The sequence below is a fragment of the Cynocephalus volans genome, chromosome 6 (assembly GCF_027409185.1).
Source record: "Cynocephalus volans isolate mCynVol1 chromosome 6, mCynVol1.pri, whole genome shotgun sequence".
Taxonomy (NCBI): Eukaryota; Metazoa; Chordata; class Mammalia; order Dermoptera; family Cynocephalidae; genus Cynocephalus; species Cynocephalus volans.
Genome location: NC_084465.1, coordinates 61,275,049 through 61,297,559, shown reverse-complemented (window position 1 = coordinate 61,297,559; position 22,511 = coordinate 61,275,049). Strand labels below are relative to the sequence as shown.

Below are 22,511 nucleotides of genomic sequence, written 5' to 3'. Positions count from 1 at the left end.
TCTAAGGAAGATATCCAAATGGCCAACAGACATATGAAAAAATGCTCAACATCACTCAGCATCCGGGAAATGCAAATCAAAACCACATTGAGATACCATCTAACCCCAGTTAGGATGGCTAAAATCCAAAAGACTATGAACGATAAATGCTGGCGAGGCTGTGGAGAAAAAGGAACTCTCATACATTGTTGGTGGGACTGCAAAATGGTGCAGCCTCTATGGAAAATGGTATGGAGGTTCCTTAAACAATTGCAAATAGATCTACCATACGACCCAGCCATCCCACTGTTGGGAATCTACCCAGAGGAATGGAAATCATCAAGTCGAAGGTATACCTGTTCCCCAATGTTCATCGCAGCACTCTTTACAATAGCCAAGAGTTGGAACCAGCCCAAATGCCCATCATCAGATGAGTGGATACGGAAAATGTGGTACATCTACACAATGGAATACTACTCAGCCATAAAAACGAATGAAATACTGCCATTTGCAACAACATGGATGGACCTTGAGAGAATTATATTAAGTGAAACAAGTCAGGCACAGAAAGAGAAATACCACATGTTCTCACTTATTGGAGGGAGCTAAAAATTAATATATAAATTCACACACACACATACACACACACACACACACAAACCGGGGGGGGGGGGAGAAGATATAACAACCACAATTATTTGAAGTTGATACAACAAGCAAACAGAAAGGACATTGTTGGGGGGGAGGGGGGGAGGGAGATGGGAGGGAGGTTTTGGTGATGGGGAGCAATAATCAGCTACAATGTATATCGACAAAATAAAATTAAAAAAAAAAATAAATAAATAAATAAATAAAAAGTTGGTTCAGAGGGAAAAAAAAAAAAAAAAAAAAAAGATAATGCGAATCTTTCCATGAACTTTTTGAAGTACCCTCATATATTCAGCTTACTTTGTGATGTTTATATGGCTAATATTTGGCCAACTTTCCTGGCATTTTAAAATTTCACAGGCGGTTTCAAGGATTCTGAAGTTTAGCACATCAAAAAAAATTTTTTAAATATAAAACCAGATGTACTAGAACTGAATAATTTCCACAACAATGTGGTCATTTCTACGTGAAGGTATGTGCATATAATTCTGTCACGTGAATACAATTTGCAGTTTGCCTTTAATTGCATTTCATAATGGCTGAGTTGTAATTGGTAAGAAGTCCACTTTATTCACAATGAGTAGTAATCCTATACCTTATTATCTACAGAGCCAACTCAAACTTGGATCTGAGTGTTCTTTGTATGACACAGCTGCTGTGCATTTTAAAGTACAGAAGCAGTGTGGGTAAAGAGATTGGTACTTACACAATCTCTCTGGGACCTTACCAGGTATTTCATGCTCTGAGAAAACTGCTGTGCCTACTAACTGAGACAGAAAGTGAGGTCAAGAAGCTGCCAGGGGGCCGAGCCCCTGGCGCTCTTGGTAGCGTGCGGCACTGGGAGCGCGGCGACGCTCCCGCTGCGGGTTCGGATCCTATATGGGAATGACCGGTGCACTCACTGGCTGAGTGCCGGTCACAAAAACGACAAAAAAAAAAAAAAAAAAAAAAGAAGCTGCCAGGGTTTGAGACAAAGGGCTGTTCACTGAAACTGTAGGTAGAAACTTGCTAAATTCTCCAAGGCTTTGAGTCATTGGCTGCTGGCTGACTTGTCTCAGATTCAGCAGTTGGGGAAGCTAAACATTTGTCTGAAGTGAACCCAGAAATTAAGTTAGGATAAGAAGTCTCTAATGTCTGATCTAACCTATGCCCCCATCTCCTATCTTCATTTTATATAATAACAACTTGCTGTCCACATTAACTGGTGCCGGCACTATACTGAATATATATGTTGTATTTCTCTACTATAGTCTTTGGTACAGTTTCCTTGAAATAATACTTATCTTGATAATTATTGGACCAATTATAATAGCAACATTTAAACATTTTTTAGGATAAGTTTGAAGGAAATGTGACATTTAATGAAGTCATGTTCAACTATCCCACCCGACCAGACATCCCAGTGCTTCAGGGGCTGAGCCTCGAGGTGAAGAAGGGTCAGACGCTGGCCCTGGTGGGCAGCAGTGGCTGTGGGAAGAGCACAGTGGTCCAGCTCCTTGAGCAGTTCTATGACCCCATGGCTGGAAGAGTGGTGAGCACACTTTCTTGGTAACCTGATTTAAGGCTTTATTTTAAGCGACCAAACCAATATTGTCATAAGGGACAAAAATGGACAAGTGAAGACCTAAGTCCTGTTTGACACAATGACCACATTCTATAAACCCAACTGGCACCCATATGAGACAAATATATGGGGACAGTAGGGCAGAATATCTGGAATTTAGTCTAGCTCAGAAAATACTAAATATGAAGTTAACCTCTACCTTGCCATAGGCCTTTTAAGCCAGCCCGATCCTCCTAAGCAGTCACTCACTCACTGACTTATGAAAATAAACCACAAACTTCTGCCAGAATTCATAGTCACTTCTGGGACAGACAGGTGCCTGCTATGTCCTCCCCACTGCTTTCTGCTTTGCCTTATCTCTCTCATCCTGAATTCTAAGTTCCTTAACTTTGACTTGGATCATCAACCTTCATCCCTTTCACATTTGGCTATCATCATTGATTTTCCCGGTATCGAGCCCCCTTGAGCTCTTCCTGATAATGCCTGTTTCTGCCATTACCTTGGGATGGCACCCATGACATAGCCCTGGAAGCCTACCCCCATTTAGACAGCCACCAAAGTGCCAAACCTTGTTTAGTTGTTTCTTTCTGGGAAATCTTAAGCTGCACTATTATAATTACTCTGCAGGTATGAATATAGGCAAACCAGCTCAGCAATGCTCTGTAGCTGTGGTGTGCTGATACTACAGTGGCAATGTTTTTCTTTATTAAGAGGCCAAGACTAGCTGGGCTTGTCTCTTCCTTCACCTGTGGCCTTTACCTTGCAGTAAGCTGTATTCTTAGGAACCCTACACAAGGCTCCCCTAGGAGAACCATGCTTCATGATGATAGCAAGAAAAACAAAAACAAATCCACCACCAAGAAGTTCTCCCAAAGACATGCTCTTTGTAGCTTGTTCACTTTGCATTGAACTCTCGCCCTTAGTGCTATCAGAAAAGAGAAGTGGGAGCAGTTTAAGGTTGGCAGTTCTCAGAGAAAATAGAGGTAGGGGTAAGACGAGAGTCAATCAATTTTCAGAATCTGGGGGACAGCAGATCTCAGTGGGACACCTTGATGCAGACTTCTTAAAGGCAAAAGATGGCAGAGATTCCTGGGGAGGGCAGATAAGGACAAAGAGGAGGTAGCACAGGGTCAAATGTGCTATCATTTTGCCATTTAGACCAAGGGAGGGATAGCGTAATCACCATAAAAGTCATCTTGTGCTGGCCTTCAACATTAGGAGTCTCAAAGGCATGAAGCTTTGTATTTCACAATTGTGGAGATGCTCACATGAAACAGTCCTCCAAATGAACAGTCTAGAAACTCACTGTTTAGTTTTTTTCCCTTTTCCTCTTTAAACCCTTCTTATAGTTTGTGGTCTTTGGTTTTCAGCTCCTAGATGGTCAAGAAGCAAAAAAACTCAATGTCCAGTGGCTCAGAGCCCAGCTCGGTATCGTGTCCCAGGAGCCCATCCTGTTTGACTGCAGCATTGCTGAGAATATTGCCTATGGAGACAACAGCCGGGTTGTGTCACAGGATGAAATTGAGAGTGCAGCCAAAGCAGCCAACATACATCCTTTCACTGAGACACTACCCCAAGTAAGTTAACTGGTAACTTAGCTGAAACCAGAATACACTACAGTTTTTATCCCCGAAGTTCTATTCTAGAAATTATAACAACATAGTCTCGTAACAAAATGTGTTGATTTACTAGCATTGTGACCTTGGACAAGACACTTAACTTCAGGATACCAAGTTTCCTTATTTGTAAATGGAAATACATCGTGTCTACCTCATACAGATATAGTGAGAAGTAAATGAGGTGTTATTAAGTCCAAAGCACCACACCTCAAGTTGCAAACTGGCTGTGTGGGCTGCTTTTAAACTGTAATCATGTTTGGTCTAGCACTTATAGTACTTACAAAAAAAAAAAAAACTCCTTATTTAGATAATTATAGATTCACATGCAGCTATAAGGAATACAGAGATCTTATATTCCCTTTATCTAGTTTCCCCCAATGATAACATGTTGCAAAACTGTAATACAGTATCACAACCAAGACACCAACATTGATAAAATCCACTGGTCTTATTTAGACTTCCCCAATTTTACTTGTACTCATTTGTATGTGTGTGTATTTAGTTCTAATCAATTGTATTCCAGGTGTAGGGGCATGTGTCCCCCACAGTCGAGATACAGAACATTTCCATCTCCATAAAAATCCCTCATGTTGTCCTTTCACAGCTGCCCACCCCTTCCTCCTGCCTTCACTCCCCCTAGTCTCTGGCAATTGCTCATCTGTTCTCCATTTGTATAACTTTCTATTTTAATAATGTTACATAGATACACATAGTACTTAAACTTTTGGGATTAGTTTTTTTCACTCAGCATAATTCCCTGAAGTTGTGTGTAGTTATAGGTCATTCCTTTTTTATTGTCAAGTAGTATTCCATGGTTTGGGTGTACTGCCATTTAACCATTCACCTATTGAAGAATATCTGGGTTATTTCCAGTTTGGGGCTATTATGAATAAAGCTGCTATAAATACTTTTGGACAGGTTTTTATATATACTTTTTATTTCTCTGGGGTAAATGCCCAGGAGTGCAATTACTGGCCATATGGTAATCACGTTTAGTTTTATAGGAAACCACTAAAACTGTTTTCCAGAGTGGCTGTACCATTTTACATTCCTACCAGCAATGTATGAATGATGGAGTTTCTCTGAATCTTTGCTAGTATTCACTGTTGTCACTGTTTTAAATTTTTTACCATTTTGATAGTATAGCAAATATATCATGTAGTTTTACTTTGCATTTTCTAATGGCAAATGATGCTGAACAGTCTTTTTATATATGTATGTGCCCTCTACATATCCTTTTTGGTGAAATGTCTCTTCGTGTTTTTGCCCATTTTCTAATTGGGATTTTTACTGTTGAGTTTTGAGAAATTTTAAAATATATTCCAGTTACTGTCAGATATATAGTTTGCAAATATTTTCTTCTGGTCTGTAGCTTGTCTTTTCATCCACTTAGCAGGGTCTTTTGTAGAGCAAAAGTTTTAATTCTGATGAGGTCTGATTGATCAATTTTTCTTCTTATGGATCTTGCTTTTTGTGTCAAGTCTAAGAACTCATTGCCCAGCTCTAGGCCTTAGAGATTTTCTTCCTTTTTTTTTCCCTCAAAGTTTTATAGTTTTACGTTTTACAGTTAACTCCGTGGTCCATTTTGAGTCAATTTTAAACATGTGTAATCCTGGAAAGATGACGTGAGGTCTCTCAAAGTGATGGTAAGGATAATTCATTTTATGGCATTCCTCCAGCATTCAAGGTTCCATTGGATTAAACTGAAGTAGAGCTTAATTATTTTTGCTTTTATATTCTTCTATAATTAGTTCTAATTAGAACTCACTTGCACTCACAAAGTTTTAAAACCTTCCATGTTGAAGCCTTCTTTAACACACAGGCATTGACTTGAATCAAATATTGGATCCAGCTGTGAATAAAAACACTTTAGAGCTTCAGCTTTTAATATAAATGACATTGGACTTAGGAATTAATTCATATGATGTACATCACTATATAAGCTCTGGAAACTTCACTGAAAATTTGCATCTCTATTCAGTCTATGGTCTTTCTCAGACTAGAATGCTCTCTCAAAATCCAGCTTCCCAAACTTCTCTAGAAAGGTTTTTCCTTCATTTATTTCCCCTTTTTACTCCTTCTTCTACCTTGTCCCCATAACAATTTCTATCTCCCACTTCTGATTTTTCATGGTATGTTGTGTATACTAATTTGGTAGTTACTTGACCTTATATTGAGTGCTTTATATATGTATTTTTTTTTTTTTGCTCTAGATTATAAATTCCTTCAGGGCAGGAACAGAACTGAATTCATTTTTATATTTCCCACAGTGCTAAGCATAGCAGATACTCAGTAAATTTTGAAGTGAATGAATGAGTTTAAAGAGAATAAGCTAGTCTGTGAGTCATATGAATATTTCAAATTTTAAAAAAACCTTGAAAGTATTATCATTTAACCTTTTTAGGACTCCAGTGACATCAGATCAATTGGCATTTTGATACTGGCAGGATTTCAATAATTGTTGCTCAAATTTCAATTGTAGAATACCATTGGAACTAAAGACATTCGTTTTCTACTTTGATTTTGAAAACTACCATTCTGTTAAGTTGAAAAAAATATTAAATGAACAACTATTTTGTTATAGAAACTTTTGATTCTAAATGTTTTCCTTGTAAACACAACTGTCAAATGTTAAGTAAAAGTTCATCCAGTAAACTATTAGCAATTTTTCTGGTTAGAACTTTATTAACTTTATCAATGGCTAACTTGCAGAAATATGAAACAAGAGTGGGAAATAAGGGGACTCAGCTATCAGGAGGTCAAAAACAGAGGATTGCTATCGCCCGAGCTCTCATCAGACAACCTCATATCCTACTGTTGGATGAAGCTACATCAGCTCTGGATAATGAAAGTGAAAAGGTGTGGCCTCTCACCTTTTATTTTAATTTATAAAATAATAAGGTTTTTTGCTGTCAACCATGGGGGGAACAATGTAAACACATGGGGAAAAAAAGTAAACAGAAATTTAGATGGTGGTATTTTGAGGTAATAGAATATTTTCTTATTTTATTCCAGATTTTAAAAAATGATCACATTATTTTTATAAATAGGAGAAAAGTAAAGCACTCAAAAGAAAAAAAGCATCCTAATCATATCTTAGCACATTATTATAATAAAAAGCTGAAAAATACTCAAAAGTGAACTAGTTAAATAAAATGTTTAATATACTTGTTAAGATAATTTATAGCATGGGAGTCTATTTGTATTATAATTAAAAAGCAGAACATAACTTATTTTATTTTATTTTATTTTTTGTCTTTTTCGTGACCGGCACTCAGCCAGTGAGTGCACCGGCCATTCCTATATAGGATCCGAACCCGCGGCGGGAGCGTTGCCGCGCTGCTAGCGCAGCACGCTACCGAGTGCGCCACGGGCTCGGCCCCAGAACATAACTTATATGTAGATCATGTCAATTATGTAAAATACACATACATAAAGCAAAACATTCAAAGATACTAGAAATTAAAAGTCGATTAAGATGGTAAAATTTTGCTTTCTTTTAATGTTAATACTTATTCATGCAATTTGTAAGATAAGGCTTCTGTTTGATTTATCAATAGGTTGTCCAAGAAGCCCTAGACAAAGCTCAAGAAGGCCGAACCTGCATTGTGATTGCTCACCGCCTGTCCACCATCCAGAATGCAGACTTAATAGTGGTGTTTCAGAACAGCAAAGTCAAGGAGCACGGAACACACCAACAGCTGCTGGCGCAGAAAGGCATCTATTTTTCAATGGTCAGTGTTCAGGCTGGAACACAGAACTTATGAACTCTTGTTACAGTATATCTTAAAAATAAATTCAAATCATTTTACAACTATTACTTGTAAAAGAAGTTTCTAGTTTATCATAAGATATAGTACAAGGGGCTGGCTGGTTAGCTCAGTTTAGAGTGCGGTGTTGGTAACACCAAGGTCAAGGGTTTTGATCCCTGTACCGGCCAGTAGCCAAAAAGGAAATAATACAGCATTTGAAATTTGAAAGTTAGAAATGGCACCTGTCTTGATGAGGTATAAAAATAGCAGCCTTACTCTCCCTGGGTTATTAGAAACAGCCAGAGAAAAGTGGCGCAAAGTTTAGTTACATATGAGGGGAACTCCAAAAATTTCATGGAAAAATAAAGATAATATGAATCAACTTTTTGAAGTATTGCCATCTAGGTGTAGAAGTCACAGATGGAATAAAAGTTCACAGACATGGTCCTGTCTAGGTGGGCAGATGACAGGATGGTTTGGGAACAATTTTCCCAAGTACAAAGGAAAGATAAATTGTTCAATAGCTTAATCTTTCCCTTGGTGAGTGTCTAAATAATTCTACTGTGCAACTGAACTTTTTAAATGAATGTATTCCCAGGTTTATCATTCAAATCTAAGAGAAAATGAAATTGCCCTTCGACTAACTTTGCAAGAACGTATTTGTCTCATAAAGCAAGAAAGAGCCATATCTTTAAGTTTTTAAAATGTTTAAAACTCAGGGGCCTGGCCAGTTAGCTCAGTTGGTTAAAGCACAGCCTTGTAGTACCCAAGGTCATGGGTTAGAATTCTCGTACTAGCCAGCTTCCAAAAACAAAAAAAAATAAATGTTTAAAACATTAATTTAGGGCCGAGCCCGTGGCGCACTCGGGAGAGTGCGGTGCTGGGAGCGCAGCGACTCTCCCGCTGCGGGTTTGGATCCTATATAGGAATGGCCGGTGCACTCACGGGCTGAGTACCGGTCACGAAAAAGACCAAAAAAAACCCCATTAATTTAAAATGTACAATTCTCTCGATATAATTTGAAACGCTGGAAAAACCAATGATAAATGCTATTTCTATAGCAACTGCACTGCCTTTTTTTTACAAATGTCTTTTTCCAGAAAATTAACTCACTTTTCTGACAAGGATTTATTTAGCTAGAAAGCAAAAAGAAATATTCTAGGCAACCCTTGGAAACAAACCATACTGAAATGTTTTTTTCCATAATTTTCCCTGTTTTCTCCATAATTTTCTGCAGCAATATCAGTTCTTATTACTGTAACAGGTTGTTTAGATCAGTAAACTATCCAAGTTCTTCTATCAGTAATAAACCAGATATTACCACAGAATTTTTTAAATGTGACCATGTATATAAGTGGATTAAATTTTAGATTAACCAAGACAAGAGTGGGACAAAGAGGACATTACTACAGTGACTGAAAGTGAGCATTGTTCAATCTATTCTTGTATAATTATTCCCAAACTTGCCTGATAAGGCTCATGGGGCACCTGCCCCTGGAGATTGATTGATTCAGTAGGTCTGGGTTGAAGTCCAGGAATCTGTTTTGGGAAAGCACTCCAGGTCATTTTTAACTTGAGGCAAGTTAGGGAAGTATATCAAAGTATGAGTGAGGATTCTCTGCAGGAGGTGAAGCAATTTCCAAAATACCCAACTCATTTAAAATTAACCAAATGCTTCTAAATGTCCTGGCTAGGTCTACAAAACTATACTACTGAGGAAAAAGGTCCTTAGGTCAGATTTCACCTTCCTATTCTGTAGCAACTATGAAGGGTGTATCAAAAGCCACAGAAGCCAACTCTGAATGTTTTCACAAAGAAATAGTACTGGCACTTCTTAGGACAGAGCCTGGCACAGTGTAAAGGGCTTATATGTTGGTTATTATGATTGACGATGATGATAAACCAGTCTTATCAAATTCAGAACATATGAAAATGTTTTTAAAAGAATGTATACAACCAGTACACTAAGTATACTTTAATCTTTATATTGAAACGTGTGGTAGAGTACTATAAAAATGGCCCTCAATAAATCATGCCCTCTGTGCCAACTTTTACAAAGTTACTTTGTTCCTTTTATCAAGAGATGAGACTTTCTCCCCATTCCTTGAATCTGGACTTCCCTTGTGACTGGTTTCAACCAACAGACTGCAGCAGAAATGACATTATGTGGCTTCAGAGCCTGGGCCTCAAAAGACCTTGCAATTTCCACCTTTGCCTCTCAGAACACTCCCACTGCCAAGTAAGGAAGTCCAGTCTTGAATAATGAATGATCAGAGGCCATGTGGTGACAAAGTCCCAGCCACCAAGTCCCCAGACAGTGGGTGAGGCCATCTTAGACATTCCAACCTCAGTCCTAACAGCATGATGATTACACCTATATAAACTCAGGCAAGACCAGCAAAGGAACTGTCTAGCTGGGCACAATCAACTGACACAATCATAAGAAATAATAAATTGTTGTAATACACAAGGTTTGGGTGGTTTATTACACAGCAATATGTTATAGATCAGAAAGGGCAAGGAAGGCACCTGGATTCAAACACAAAACAAGAAGCTATATGATTTGGGAGTTTTATTTTCTGAGAATAGAAACTATAAAATTCAACAGCAAGGAGAAAAAACAAACTAAAATCCTGAGAATCCAATTCAACATTTAATTCTTTAAAAGTCACTAACTATAACAATTAATTTTAAATAGAACTTTTATTTTTATATTCACAAAGCTAATTACAATATACCATAATTAATTTTGTTAGGGTTTTTTTGTGTGTGTTAGAGGGTGTAAATCTCCCTATTATACCCTAATTCTGTCTGTTCAAAAGAAACTATTTCAGATCACCATTAGATTGTAGTGGTCTTTCCCACCAAACAGTTATTTCCCTGCGGTAAACACGGAAGCACTGATTTCAGGGAAGTTAGCATCCAGTCATGTATTTCATACCCTTTGGCAACTAGAAAATGTTAAAGTGCTTGGAAGATGAATTCTACAATGATGTACAGAGAGAGGATTTATAACCTATACAAGTACCAACAAAAATATTTTAAAATTAGAGTTAAAATTTGTAAATGTGCATCGTTGAGCTTTATTTTAAATATTGCATAGTTCTGTATTCACTATATTATAGTTTGCATTGCTGCTGCATCAGAGGAAGTTTAAAAATATTCTACCTGCTATGGCAGAATAATTTTAGACAGCATGATTCTACTTATTTCTACATTTAACAAGTTTCCTTTACTAAGTCATCATTCCTCCCCATCTCATATTACCAACCTACTCCCAACATCCAGTTTAATGATGTATTTTGGTAAGTGCTTAATGAATGATTAGGCTCTACAGATGAGCAGTGTTCATCAGCTGTATCATATCATGGAAAGCAACAAAGATCAGCTGAACTAGCTTTTCTGCATCAGTCTCCGGACATGATTTCCAGGCTGTACAGGACACAACAAACCTGTGAAGCACAAATAAATGATTAATGATGGATACATGGTTGGCTCAGTAGTTTAGAGCACAGCCTTATAATACCAAGGTCACAGGTTCGGATCCCCATACTGGTCAGCTGCCAAAAAGAAAAAAAGAAAAAAAAAAAAAGATTAATAATTATGATTAATAATTATCCAAATCAGGACCTTTATTACATCTGGCTGTTCACATTTGAAATGCAAATTCTTGCTGACATTACCTAAATGCAACCTGACACAACTAAAGGTAAAGCCATATTTATAGATAATGTTAGGAAACACCTAGTACACTAGAGGACTAGAGCCTGAGGGCAAAAGGCAACAGAAAATTAGCTAGAGCTCAAGAGTGCTCTGAAGCAAGGTCTTATTATTTTTAAAACAAGAACAAAACAAAAAATCTCCTTCCTAAAAAGTCCTTCCTCAAATGCCATTGGAATGAGTTGGAATATGAATTCATGCTACTGTTTGCAATGAAATTTGAATTGTTTTTAAAGAAGAAGATAGTATTTGAAGAGAGCTAAAAAAAAATAATAATAGAGAAGAGGAAAGAAAAGCTATTTCTAGAAGAGTCAGAGAGAGAAACTCTCTTGGGACCAAGTCTTGCCTTACACCATCTACAAGATCCCCCTGATGAAGAAACCCCAGACTGGGCAAATGAGAAAAGTGACCCCAGAAGCTGAAGTAAACAGGAGAGAAGACTGGCTTCTGGTGGGCTCAGAGCAGAAAATGGGCTACTAATTTTCTTAGAACCAGCCTTCCCCTTTCCAGACATTCAGAAGTTTCTATAGCAAAACATAAATTAAGCTCAAAATCAAAATGTGCAATATAAAGCTTCTGGACAACCACGTAATTTCACATCACCAAAAAAAGACAGTAAATTATGTCTTTAATATGTGCTTTTAGATTAAGCAGAATAAAATAAAAACATGCTTTGGCCCAGTATGTAATGATAAAAATCAGTGTTCAGAGGATTATATTGGTTGAAAGATATACAGGAACCTTTAGGAAACCCTGCCTCGTTTTCACATAGTGATTCATGATCACTAGAGTCATTTTCCAACTATACTGTGCATGAAATTCCCAAATATTTAACAACATCTAAATATGTTTCTTTCCACAGGTTAACAATTCCTATTTGTTAAAATTTTAAAAAATTCAGTAATCTTTCTAAATTATAGAAATAACCTTTCCTCCACACACAGACAATTCACGAAACACAGAAACAAAGAAAGAATGAAAAAACAAAGAATTCAATTTTTGTCTATCAAATTTGTAAAGATTGTTGCATAATACCTAGAGTTGGCAATGGTGTGATAAAATGAGGAAGAATGTACTTCTAACATTATACATTATTTGTAATGATGAAAAAAAAATAGTAGGGAAGCAGTTAGATAAATTATGGAAATGCATAAGATGGAAAATTATTCAATCATTAAAATATGACAAAGAATATTCAATGGCATTGGGAATTGCTTGAAATACTATAGCATGAGAATGAAGTTCACAAAAAGGACACAAAAATATTTACAATATGATTTAAATTTGTAAAAATTACACACATACACAATCTATATACATTACAGATTGAAAGCATAATACAGTAATAATCTTGTGCCTTTTGATGGATATGTACATACTTTTGTTCCTATATTTTTTTATATTTTACAAATTTTTACAGTGAGCATGTAGTACATTTAAAATAAAATGCATTTTAAAATAAACCAATTTTCTTTAAGTCATACAATTTTCAACTTTAACAACGAATGAAGAAAAATCCCTGCCAGACAATTTTCATGTATTTCATTTGAAAACTATTTTGGGCATATTGTAGTAACGACTCATAAATACATACCTCTAACCCTAACCTCTTTTCTGAGCTCCACTCATGTATCCACTGCCTACTGACATAACCTTTTGCATATAAATATAATAAATTCCTGTATTAGAACTCTCAAAATCAATGTGTATAAAACAAAATTCTTGATCCTGCCCTAACATGCCTCCAAACCAGTTTTCCCCCTAATTTTCTCCATCTCAGTAAATGCCTCCATCAGAATCAGCAATCCATTAGTAAGTCCTACCGGTTCCAATTCTAAAGTATCTCAAGTCCTCCCTTTCTCTCCACTTTCATTATCAACAGACTTGTTTTAGGTCATCATCATCCTTGCTTTCTAACTGATTTCCCTCATCTCATCCTTGTCCTTGTTACTGTCTACCTAATTTATATTCCATATAGCAGTCAATGATCCTTTTCACATGCAAATAAAACACGAAACTTCCGCACTTAAAGCTCGTAAAATGCTTCCCATTATTCTTAGGAGAAAATCCAAACTCCTTACCCTGTTACAAGGCCCTACATCAACTGACCACACCAACCAAAATGGAGTATATATTTTTAAAGCTTTCCAGGTTATTCTGATGTGTACTCAAGGCTGACAACACTGCCTTACAAGATTTAGCTCATCTACCTTTTTAAAATCTCATCTTTTATCACCTTCTCCCTCAAATTGCTACTTTATAGCCATACTGCCTGTTTCTGTTCCCTTTAAATGCCAAGCTTTCCTATCCCAAGACCTGTATACTTACGTTCAATGACAGAGTAATTTTTAAAACATTTACTGAGTGCCACATATTTACGAGGCATTGTTACAGTGCTGGGGATATAACAACAAAGACCCTGTTCTTGTGAAGCTTATATTCTAGGAAGAGAAGATTGATGATATACAAACAAATACACACACACACACACTCACTCTCTCTCTCTCTCTCTCTCTCACTCACTCACTCACTCAGTGGTTGAAATGGGAAGCCCTTGCAGGGTTTTGAGTAGATGAGTGACACATAATTTGAGTTACATTTTTAAAAGGACCACCAGGGCTTCTTGTGTACAGAATGGTCTACAGAGAAGGAGAGGTGGAAGCAAGAAGACCACACAGGAATCTGCTGCGATAGCCTAAGTGGGAGAAGGCATGGCTTGGCTTGGGTGGTAGCACTGGAAATAGTAAACAGTGGTTAGATTCTGGAGAGCTGTTTCCGTGACTATTCATGTGAGTAATTCCCTTCTCATCCTTAACATCTCAGCTTCACTGTTACTCCTAACACACCATCCCTGATCACACCGTATAAAGCAGTGCTCCATCTCTCTACTAATCTCTATTACCACATCAACTTGCTTATTTCCTGCACAGCATTCATCACTATTTGAAGTTAGGGGCTGGCCAGCTAGCTCAGTTGGTTAGAGAGCAGTATTATAACACCAAGGTCAAGGGTTCAGATCCCTGTATTAGCCAGCCACTAAGGGGGAAAAAAAAGAATAGTTTTTGAAGTTATCTTGCTTATTTGTTTGCTTTTGTCTCTTTTCCCCAGGTAAAAAGTAAAATCTATAAGATAGGAGATCTTGCCTGTCTTGTGTCCTTAGCACCTAAAACAACACCTGGCACACTGTAAGTTCTCACTAAATATTTCCTGAATGAGTAAGTGGAAGTTATGCCCCATGATCATTAATAATACAGTCTTCTAAAAGTAAGAAAGCTGAGGTGTATGTGGCCTGAACTTGTATCACTGCATATAACACAGAATCTACTACCTGTCAAGGAATATGTGAGAATGCTTACTTATTCTCTGTGTATGAGGATTTTAGAACTCTGACCCTTTTGTATGAAAAAATATATGGTCCATGTCTAATCTTTATCATTTAACCTTTAATTTGTACATTAATGTACACAAACTGAATACTATGGAAATACATAATCCAAGGACTTGGAGGCCAACAAGAAGCACCACTGATATAACTGACTGCACAAATCACACTTGATATGGAAACAGATGACAAAACTAAAAAAACCCCAAAACTGCAAACTCTTTAAAAATGGAAAAATATAAAAATATTAGAAACTTAAATTTGTCATGCATAATATCATTCCAATTTTTCACATTCCATCTGAAGTGCCTCCGAGTCTGCCCTTTTTTTATTCACATAGTGCTAAATGTAGTCACATCACTTTTTTTTTTAAACAAAGCCTCTCATGCTTTGAAGGACCCCTGTGAAGAGACTGCCAGACTGTGTGAATGAGGACCTTCCAAGCCTTGCTATTACTTTCATATTACCTTGTTCTCCACTACTTTTTCCTATGCCACGTTTTAATCTTTCCTTTCTCACTCTTTCAATAAATATAAATTGAACCCCACACAACCCAAATGAAACGAAATTGATAAAACATTCTTTTTTATTATAAATTGATTTACCTATTCTCTTTGCCTCATTTGTATTGTTTATGAACTACATATATTTGCAAATGTCATCTGAACTCAACCATAAAATACCTTGTATAGACCAAATGTATTAAAAGAGTGTACTGATTTTGAGGAAAATAATATGATCACTGAGTCAACCTGAAACAGTATTCTGCATAAAAATATCTAAAAGATTGATTTGACAAGTGTCTCGAAAGCAGGACAGAGAGATATACATTAAATGCCAAATTAGGTAAAAACAGTTACTTATATAGCACATGATAGGTGACAACATAATCAGAATCACAGTACAGGAAAGACATTCAAACAACAAAAGTGATGCCTTTCTTACTCTACAGCATAGTAAGAATGAAAAAGAGCAGCCTCACCTGTCATCTCGGATTTGATAGAAAAATCCATATCCATTATGTACCATGGGAACCACTACTCCATGGACTCGTAAATAACCAATCAGACTTGTTGAGAGAACAAAATTTCCACCTCCTCCACTGTGTGACACAAAGAAAGGATATTTTACTAGGCCTTGAAAGATTCTTATATTGTTTCTGGAAAGCTTTTAAAACATTCAGAGAAAAAAAAACCGATTGATGAATTTATAAAACACTATACCATATTACCTTTTGGAGAAAAGTGGGTCTGTAAAGAGTTCTGGAACAGGAAGACCTTCCTCTTTTGCTATGAGTAAAAGACCTAAAAGGTGACGGTCAAATCCTGTAATGAAACCCCAAATCTGAAGTTAGAAAAAAAACTTTCAACATGAGACTTTTTTTTTTTTAAGTCAGAATAAATCCAACATATATACCTTTTCCAGTTGAACAATCTTTCATCATTTTATTATGCTTTGCAAAAGCTTGTAACATCTTTTCTTGCCGCTCAAGAAGCTGGAATAAAAATCCAGAGACACTTCGATAACAAACTGTACAAAACCCAACTAAAACAAACAAACAAAAAACAAAAACCTGAGCTCGTTTAATTACAATCTGGGTAATTTGGCAGAGCAAAGATTTCTAGGAAGACCTGAGACACATACTTCTATTTTCTCTAATTCTTCTATTGCCTTTTCCTCCCCATGTTGCCCTACTTGATTATTTATTTCCTGGAATAGGAAAATAGGAACTTGTGGGCAACAATGAAGTAAAATTAACAAGTGTAAAGACAGAAGCAATCAGGATTCTAAAACTAAAGTGTAACTAGAAAAAGGACAATGAAGCAGTTCTAGGAAATGAAAATAAATTAATACATACACAACCATGTCTATCAAAATGAAAGAAACAAACGAAATACCAAAATAGCAATTGGAAGAAAATACACTATTGTCTAAATGCTTCAAAAAAAGAGTATAAAGCAAAACATACACAAATGTTCTGGTTGTAGTATATAAAATAAGAATCTGTGATTTCAAAAACATTCAACCACATCAAGAAAAGCTTCCCTTTAAGGCACTTTGAGTGCTGATAACACCCAGGTCCAGGATTTGAGCCCTGTACCAGTCAGCCACAAATAAAATAAAACAAAATAAAGGCCCTTTGGGGGAGTTCCACACTTTACTGGTTTTGTTCTAAAGGTAGATCAGTAGTACTGAAATAACTCAAAGTACTGAAGAAACTTTGCCTAGAAAATGACATAAATGGGCTTCTTTTCAGATCTTCCTCTTAGTCTTTCCAAGTACACTTTTCACTGGTAAATGAGCAAATGCTTTGAAAACTTCAGAAAAGGTGTCTAAGTATTTTAATAGTCCAGGGGAACTGAAGCAAAGTAGTCAGTTATTCGAAGACCAAGTTTCTTTTAGAACAATTAAATAAATCATGTGAATTGCTTTCCTGCCTAATACTCACGCTGGTAGAAGAATCATTCATGGACTGACACCAGCTGACAGCTTCTACTGTACATGATCGCATAGTCTCTGTACGGCCATGATAAAAATATCGTGTCATAGCTGTCTCATAGCAGCAACCAGGGCTACAAGAAAAAATTAAGAGTGTTACTGTAAGAAATAAAGTGTGCTAATGTCATTACAAATACAGTTACCTAAGAAAGCTTAGCTTTCTTCAGAGATTAAGCCCTATAATACAGACTAGAGTTAAGACTTTCAATAACAAAGAGGCTGTTCTCTACCAAGAGCAAAAAAAAAAAAAAATTTGAAAATACGAATTGTTTCAAAGGCTTGGCACTGTCAGGTTACATATATTGCAATCTATGCTAGGCAGCCTCTGAGGTGGCCCCCAGTGATCCCTGCCTCCTGCTATTTATGCTCTGGTGTAACCCCTTACCTTGACTATGAAGCCGGTCTTAGTGACTTGCTTCTAATGGAGATAATACAGCAAAAATGATGGGATGTCACATCTGAAATTAGGTTACAAAGAGAGTTCTCTTTTGCTCCCTTACCTCCTCATTCTGAGGAAAGCCAGCTGCCATGCTGAGGGCTGCCCTATGGGGAGACCCAGGTGGCAAAAAACTGAGAGAGGCCCTCTGGACAACAGCTAGGAAGGAACTGAATCCTTCTAATAGCCATGTGAGTGGGCTTGGAAATGGATCCACCCTCAGGAGAGCCTTCATATGAAAACACAGCCCTGGCTGACATTCTGACTACAACACTCTGACCTTAAATGGGAGGTACTCAGCTAAGCCAAGCCTGGATTGCTGACCCACAGAAAATGTGAGATGATAAATGTTTGTGTTTCACTAAGTTTTGGGGTAATTTGTTACACAGAAATAGATAATACAGAGTCCTTGGCCTTTAATTTCTTTATAGAACATGAACGACTAGAAATAAGTACATTCTTTAAGAAGTTCCCCAGAGTGACATCTGTTTTCCTGGGACGGAGCATGGTATAACAACTTTAGATATAAAACATTCTTACTTTCCCGGTGGTTAGAATTTAGAGTCAAAGAGATGGAGTGAGAGTGAAAAGGTCTGAACTGAAAAGCCCACTAAAAAGGCTCAACAGTTATTGAGCCTTTCTGTTCAGTGTTTCTATCTCTGAGGTGAAATGGTATCCTTTCAAAATGTAAAGGAGAAAGCATAAATAAAATTTTTAAATAGCACTAAAATAACATTCTTAAAAAAACCCCACTAAAAATAAAAGTAGTAAAAGTGAATGATAAAATTATCACCACTCTATAACCACTAATGAAATACTAGATCTTGGTAATGATCATTAATGGCTACTAAAGCATTAAGTAAAAAAAATCAGGTAGAAAACTTTATAATGAATGCTGGTTTACAACTGAACCCATTCTCAATTGTAACAAGATAAAACAGAAGACGAATAGCATTAACTATTTGCTTACAGTTGTTGTAAAAAAATAAGAAATGATTCCTACTCTCAAGTCTTTAGTTCTACCAGTTTGCAGGAAATACAGGTGACTAAGCAACATGTTAAAAAACACCATGGGGATATAATTAGGAAAATTCAGTAGAATTACAGGACAAATGACCTGGTTTCTTCATCAAATAAAATGCAATAAGAAAAAGGTAGGGGAAAGAATTTTTATAGTTGAAAAAGACTTAAGAGATATATCAATGAAATGTGATGTACAAAACTTATTTGGAGCCTGATGTGAATATACCTCCTGTCTAAAAAAAAATACTATGTGAAATTTACAATGCCAGCTATGATGGGCTATCTTGTAGCAAGCCAGTCCTACAATAAAAAGTTGATTAAAAATTAAAAAATCAATCTGTTTGAAGGCTTTGTAGAATTGCCAAGGTAGCCAGGATGTGAGGGCAAAGAACTAGAGAGAAGAGCAACTCTTTGAACTAAGGCAACTTATTTAATGCCATGTTGATGTCCCATAAGACACATGAGCAGAAAAGGTGAGAAACTGAATAGAAAATTACTGCTAAGAAGCAAAGAAACTGAACAAGGCTTTTGGTAATTTCATGAGGCTGATAAAATTAGAGTTTAGAGATAACAAGGAGGCCAGGATGTGAGATCCAAGATTTCAGATAAAAAGGCAAGCCCAGTGATCTGAGCTTGACAATCTGAGTCTCTCTTCCCTTGAGGCATTTGCTGACTGGTACCTGGAGCAGGCTAAAAGGTGGAGAGACCAAGGAGGAAGTGATTGCTTAGAGGCTCAGAAGATAACTGAAGTAATTAGTAGTCTCATGGTTCTAAGGAGATAAAAATGAAGAGTTTAAGGCCTGTTACAGTAGAAGTACCCTGGTAAACACCCTAGGACTTTACAATAGGAAAAAGGGGAAATAGAAATAGACTGGACTAAAAGACTCTAAAATACAGCCTATAATCAGTGCAACCACTGACTGGATGAAGACAGGTTCTCCACTCACCTGCTCACCAGAAGGTACAAAAAAAATCTTCTTTGAAGGAAAACAACATTATGTAGAGCAAGGTTTCTCAACCTTAGCACTAGTGACATTTCTGACTGAATAATTTTTTGTTGAGAGACTGTCCTGTACATTTTAAGATGTTTATCAGTATCACTTGCCTTTACCCATTAGATGCCAATAGCAACTTCTCCCAAGTTGTGACAACCAAAAATGTTTCCAGACATTGCCAAATCTCAACTGGAGGCAATTTTGCCCCCTAGAAGACAATTACTGATATGAGCCTTTAAATGCACTGTCCAGTACTGTAGCTATTAAATGCATGTGGTAGTACCTGAAATGTAGCTAATCCAAGTTGAAGCGAACTGTAAATACAAAATTGACACCAGATTTTAAAGGCTAAGTCCGAAAAAGAAAAGAAAATATCTCATTAATAATTTTTATAGTTTACATGTTGAAATAATATTTTGATATGTTTGATTAAATGTATTATTAAAATTAATTTTGCCTCTTTAAAAAATATGGCTAACTAAAATTTAAAATTATAAGATTCACAACGATGGCTTGCATTATCTTTCAATTGGACAGTACTCTTCTATAATCTTTCTTAAACTATGTTCAACACTCAATCAAAAATTAACAGGCATACTGAAGACAAAACCAAGAGATGAAAAGATTATAAAAATGGACCCACAGGGTAATGTCAGCAAGGTGGCAGAATATGACATCCCCAGTCCTTCTCACCCCATAGAAACACTGATTTGGTAACCACCCATAGACAATACTAACTTTGCAGGAGCTATGAAATCCAGGTAGGAGGTTGTGAAACCTTGGTGGAGCCCAAGACCAAAGAAAGCAGCTTTGAGAAGGCAGGCCTGCCCCCCCAGTTGCAGGCCTGCCACTGTGGACCTGACTCCAGTCCTGGAAGCAGCCCCATCCACTTTTAGATTCAACTCCAGCCCTGCTTGTCCAGGGACCTGGAGGAAGTCCCTGTATAGGGGATCTGAAAAGTGCCACAACTACCTGCTCCCTCTGGTATCTGACCTACCACCTGCACACCTGACTGTGGATATAGAAGCAGCCCCATAACCCAGCTCCAACCCTGCTCAACCATGATCCTAGAGGCGGTCCCATCTGCCCAGGGATGGGGCAGGAGCCATGCTTGCCTACACCCCAATAGTAGGTCCACTGACCTCGAAACTAAGGACACAGAAGCAGCCCCACGACCTGTCTCCAGCCCTGCACAACCACAATCCTCGAGGCAGTCCTTTCCACCCAGGGACCAAGCAGGCGATGGTGTTTACATGCTGAAACCAGTTGGTAAAGACTGGAAGTGACTGCTCCTTCAAATGAACTGACAGCAACAAAATACCACAAGGATCAAGAAGAATGTATAACAACAATAGTACAAAGAAGAATGAGAGATGGGAAACAGAAGCATTCTGTTTTAAGGTTCTTACATTATACTTAAGTGGAAAATATTATTTGAAGGTTAGACTGTGATAAGTTAAAGGTGTATTTTGTAAACTCTAGTGTAACTATTAGAAAAAAAAATATATATATAGCTGACAGTGGAGATAAAAAGGAACGATAAAAAAAAAACATTCTAAGAATTCAAAAGTAGATAAGAAAGAACAAAGAATAGATGGGATAAGGAGAAAAACAGCAAGATGGTAGACTAAAACCCAACTTTATTGATAATTATATTGAATGTAAATTATGTAGATCACATTTAAAGACAGATATTCTCAGATTAGATTAAAAAGCAAGATGAAGGAGAATGTAGATCTTGCTTTTAATTAGGATGCAGAAAGTCACAATATACTGTCTCCCCTATCCTAAAAAGGAGTAAAGGCTGTTTGATCTACAAAATTATAACTTTCCATGAACCCATCAGCAAATGAGGTCAAAGGAAAACTTTGAATGCCAAAAGAGTGACAAAACCTCTCTCAGAAGAGAACAGACACTTCAAAATTATCAAGGAAAAACTGTGAAACTATCACAGATCGAAACTGTAAAATACTATTGAGGTTAATACAAAGTAGCACACAGTGCCAACTGAGAAAAAGGCGAGGAAAAAAACACTAGGGAATTAGGAAGGAATGGTTATGGAAAAGATACCCTTGGACTTCAAGATTCTGAAAACAGAAAATTAATGGTCCTCACCGTCCATGAAGTCTGTAATAGGCCAGCTGAAGTGCAAGCTGAATAAATGTATCAGGGTGAAGCATCATCTTCTTGGTAAGCTTTTTGCCAAAAGATGTAAAGGCATAAGACACAATCTGCAAATCAGATGCCTAACAAAAAGAAATGGGAACAGTGAAAATTCACCTAAGGAAAATACCCCAATGAGAACCAAATTATCATTTGCATTCAAGTAATCATCAGACATAAAGAATTAAACGTATCAAAACAGTGATTTTTAAATGTTTTATACTGACATGCTTGGATGATAGCCAAATTTTCATATATGGTAGTTAAAAGAGAAAGCATTACTATCTAAGAGAAAAGTTAAAAATCTACCTGCTTGAGATACTGGGCTTTAGCTTGGTTGATGTCACTTAATACTTTCTCATCCACAGTGAAAACAAGCTCCTCTGGAAGTGGTATATCCCGCACTTTTTCTGAACCCTGAAAACAGGAAAGACTTCAAAATATTTTATCTATAAAAAATATTAGGGGAGAAAGGATGAAGTATTTGTTCTAACTTACCTTCCATCTTCCTTCATTCTCTAAAATTTTCTCATCAACATAATAGCTGATGTTCACCATAACCATTGCATCAAAAGGAGCATGCTAAAATGAAAATACACAAGATTTTAGGCTGGCTGGTTAGCTCAGTTGGTTAGAGCACAGTGTCGTAACACCAAGGTCCAGAGTTCGGATCCCCATATATCAGCCAGCTGCCAAACTCCCCCTCCCCGCAAGTACACAAGATTGTGAAT

The 22,511-nt window shown here is 37.0% G+C and overlaps 2 protein-coding genes across 3 annotated transcripts in view; one reads left to right on the top strand and one right to left on the bottom strand.

Moving 5' to 3' along the window:
- The window catches only part of ABCB4 (ATP binding cassette subfamily B member 4), a 67,732-nt gene extending 60,149 nt beyond the window's left edge, over positions 1 to 7,583 (top strand). Inside the window, 4 exon segments of the mRNA XM_063098732.1 lie at positions 1,961 to 2,158; positions 3,562 to 3,768; positions 6,523 to 6,669; positions 7,371 to 7,583. Of these exon segments, the coding sequence (XP_062954802.1) occupies positions 1,961 to 2,158; positions 3,562 to 3,768; positions 6,523 to 6,669; positions 7,371 to 7,577 (759 nt within the window). The 3' untranslated portion in view covers positions 7,578 to 7,583.
- Positions 7,584 to 10,270: 2,687 nt separating this feature from the next.
- Positions 10,271 to 22,511, bottom strand: part of CROT (carnitine O-octanoyltransferase) — a 38,279-nt gene continuing 26,038 nt past the window's right edge. For both annotated transcript variants that reach the window (XM_063099845.1, XM_063099846.1), the window contains 8 exons: positions 22,279 to 22,362; positions 22,090 to 22,197; positions 21,733 to 21,863; positions 17,114 to 17,237; positions 16,081 to 16,159; positions 15,896 to 15,989; positions 15,647 to 15,766; positions 10,271 to 11,014 (listed from right to left, as the gene is read on the bottom strand). In XM_063099845.1, coding sequence (XP_062955915.1) covers positions 10,894 to 11,014; positions 15,647 to 15,766; positions 15,896 to 15,989; positions 16,081 to 16,159; positions 17,114 to 17,237; positions 21,733 to 21,863; positions 22,090 to 22,197; positions 22,279 to 22,362 — 861 coding nt within the window. In that variant the 3' untranslated portion in view covers positions 10,271 to 10,893. The remainder of the gene's footprint in view (positions 11,015 to 15,646; positions 15,767 to 15,895; positions 15,990 to 16,080; positions 16,160 to 17,113; positions 17,238 to 21,732; positions 21,864 to 22,089; positions 22,198 to 22,278; positions 22,363 to 22,511) is intronic.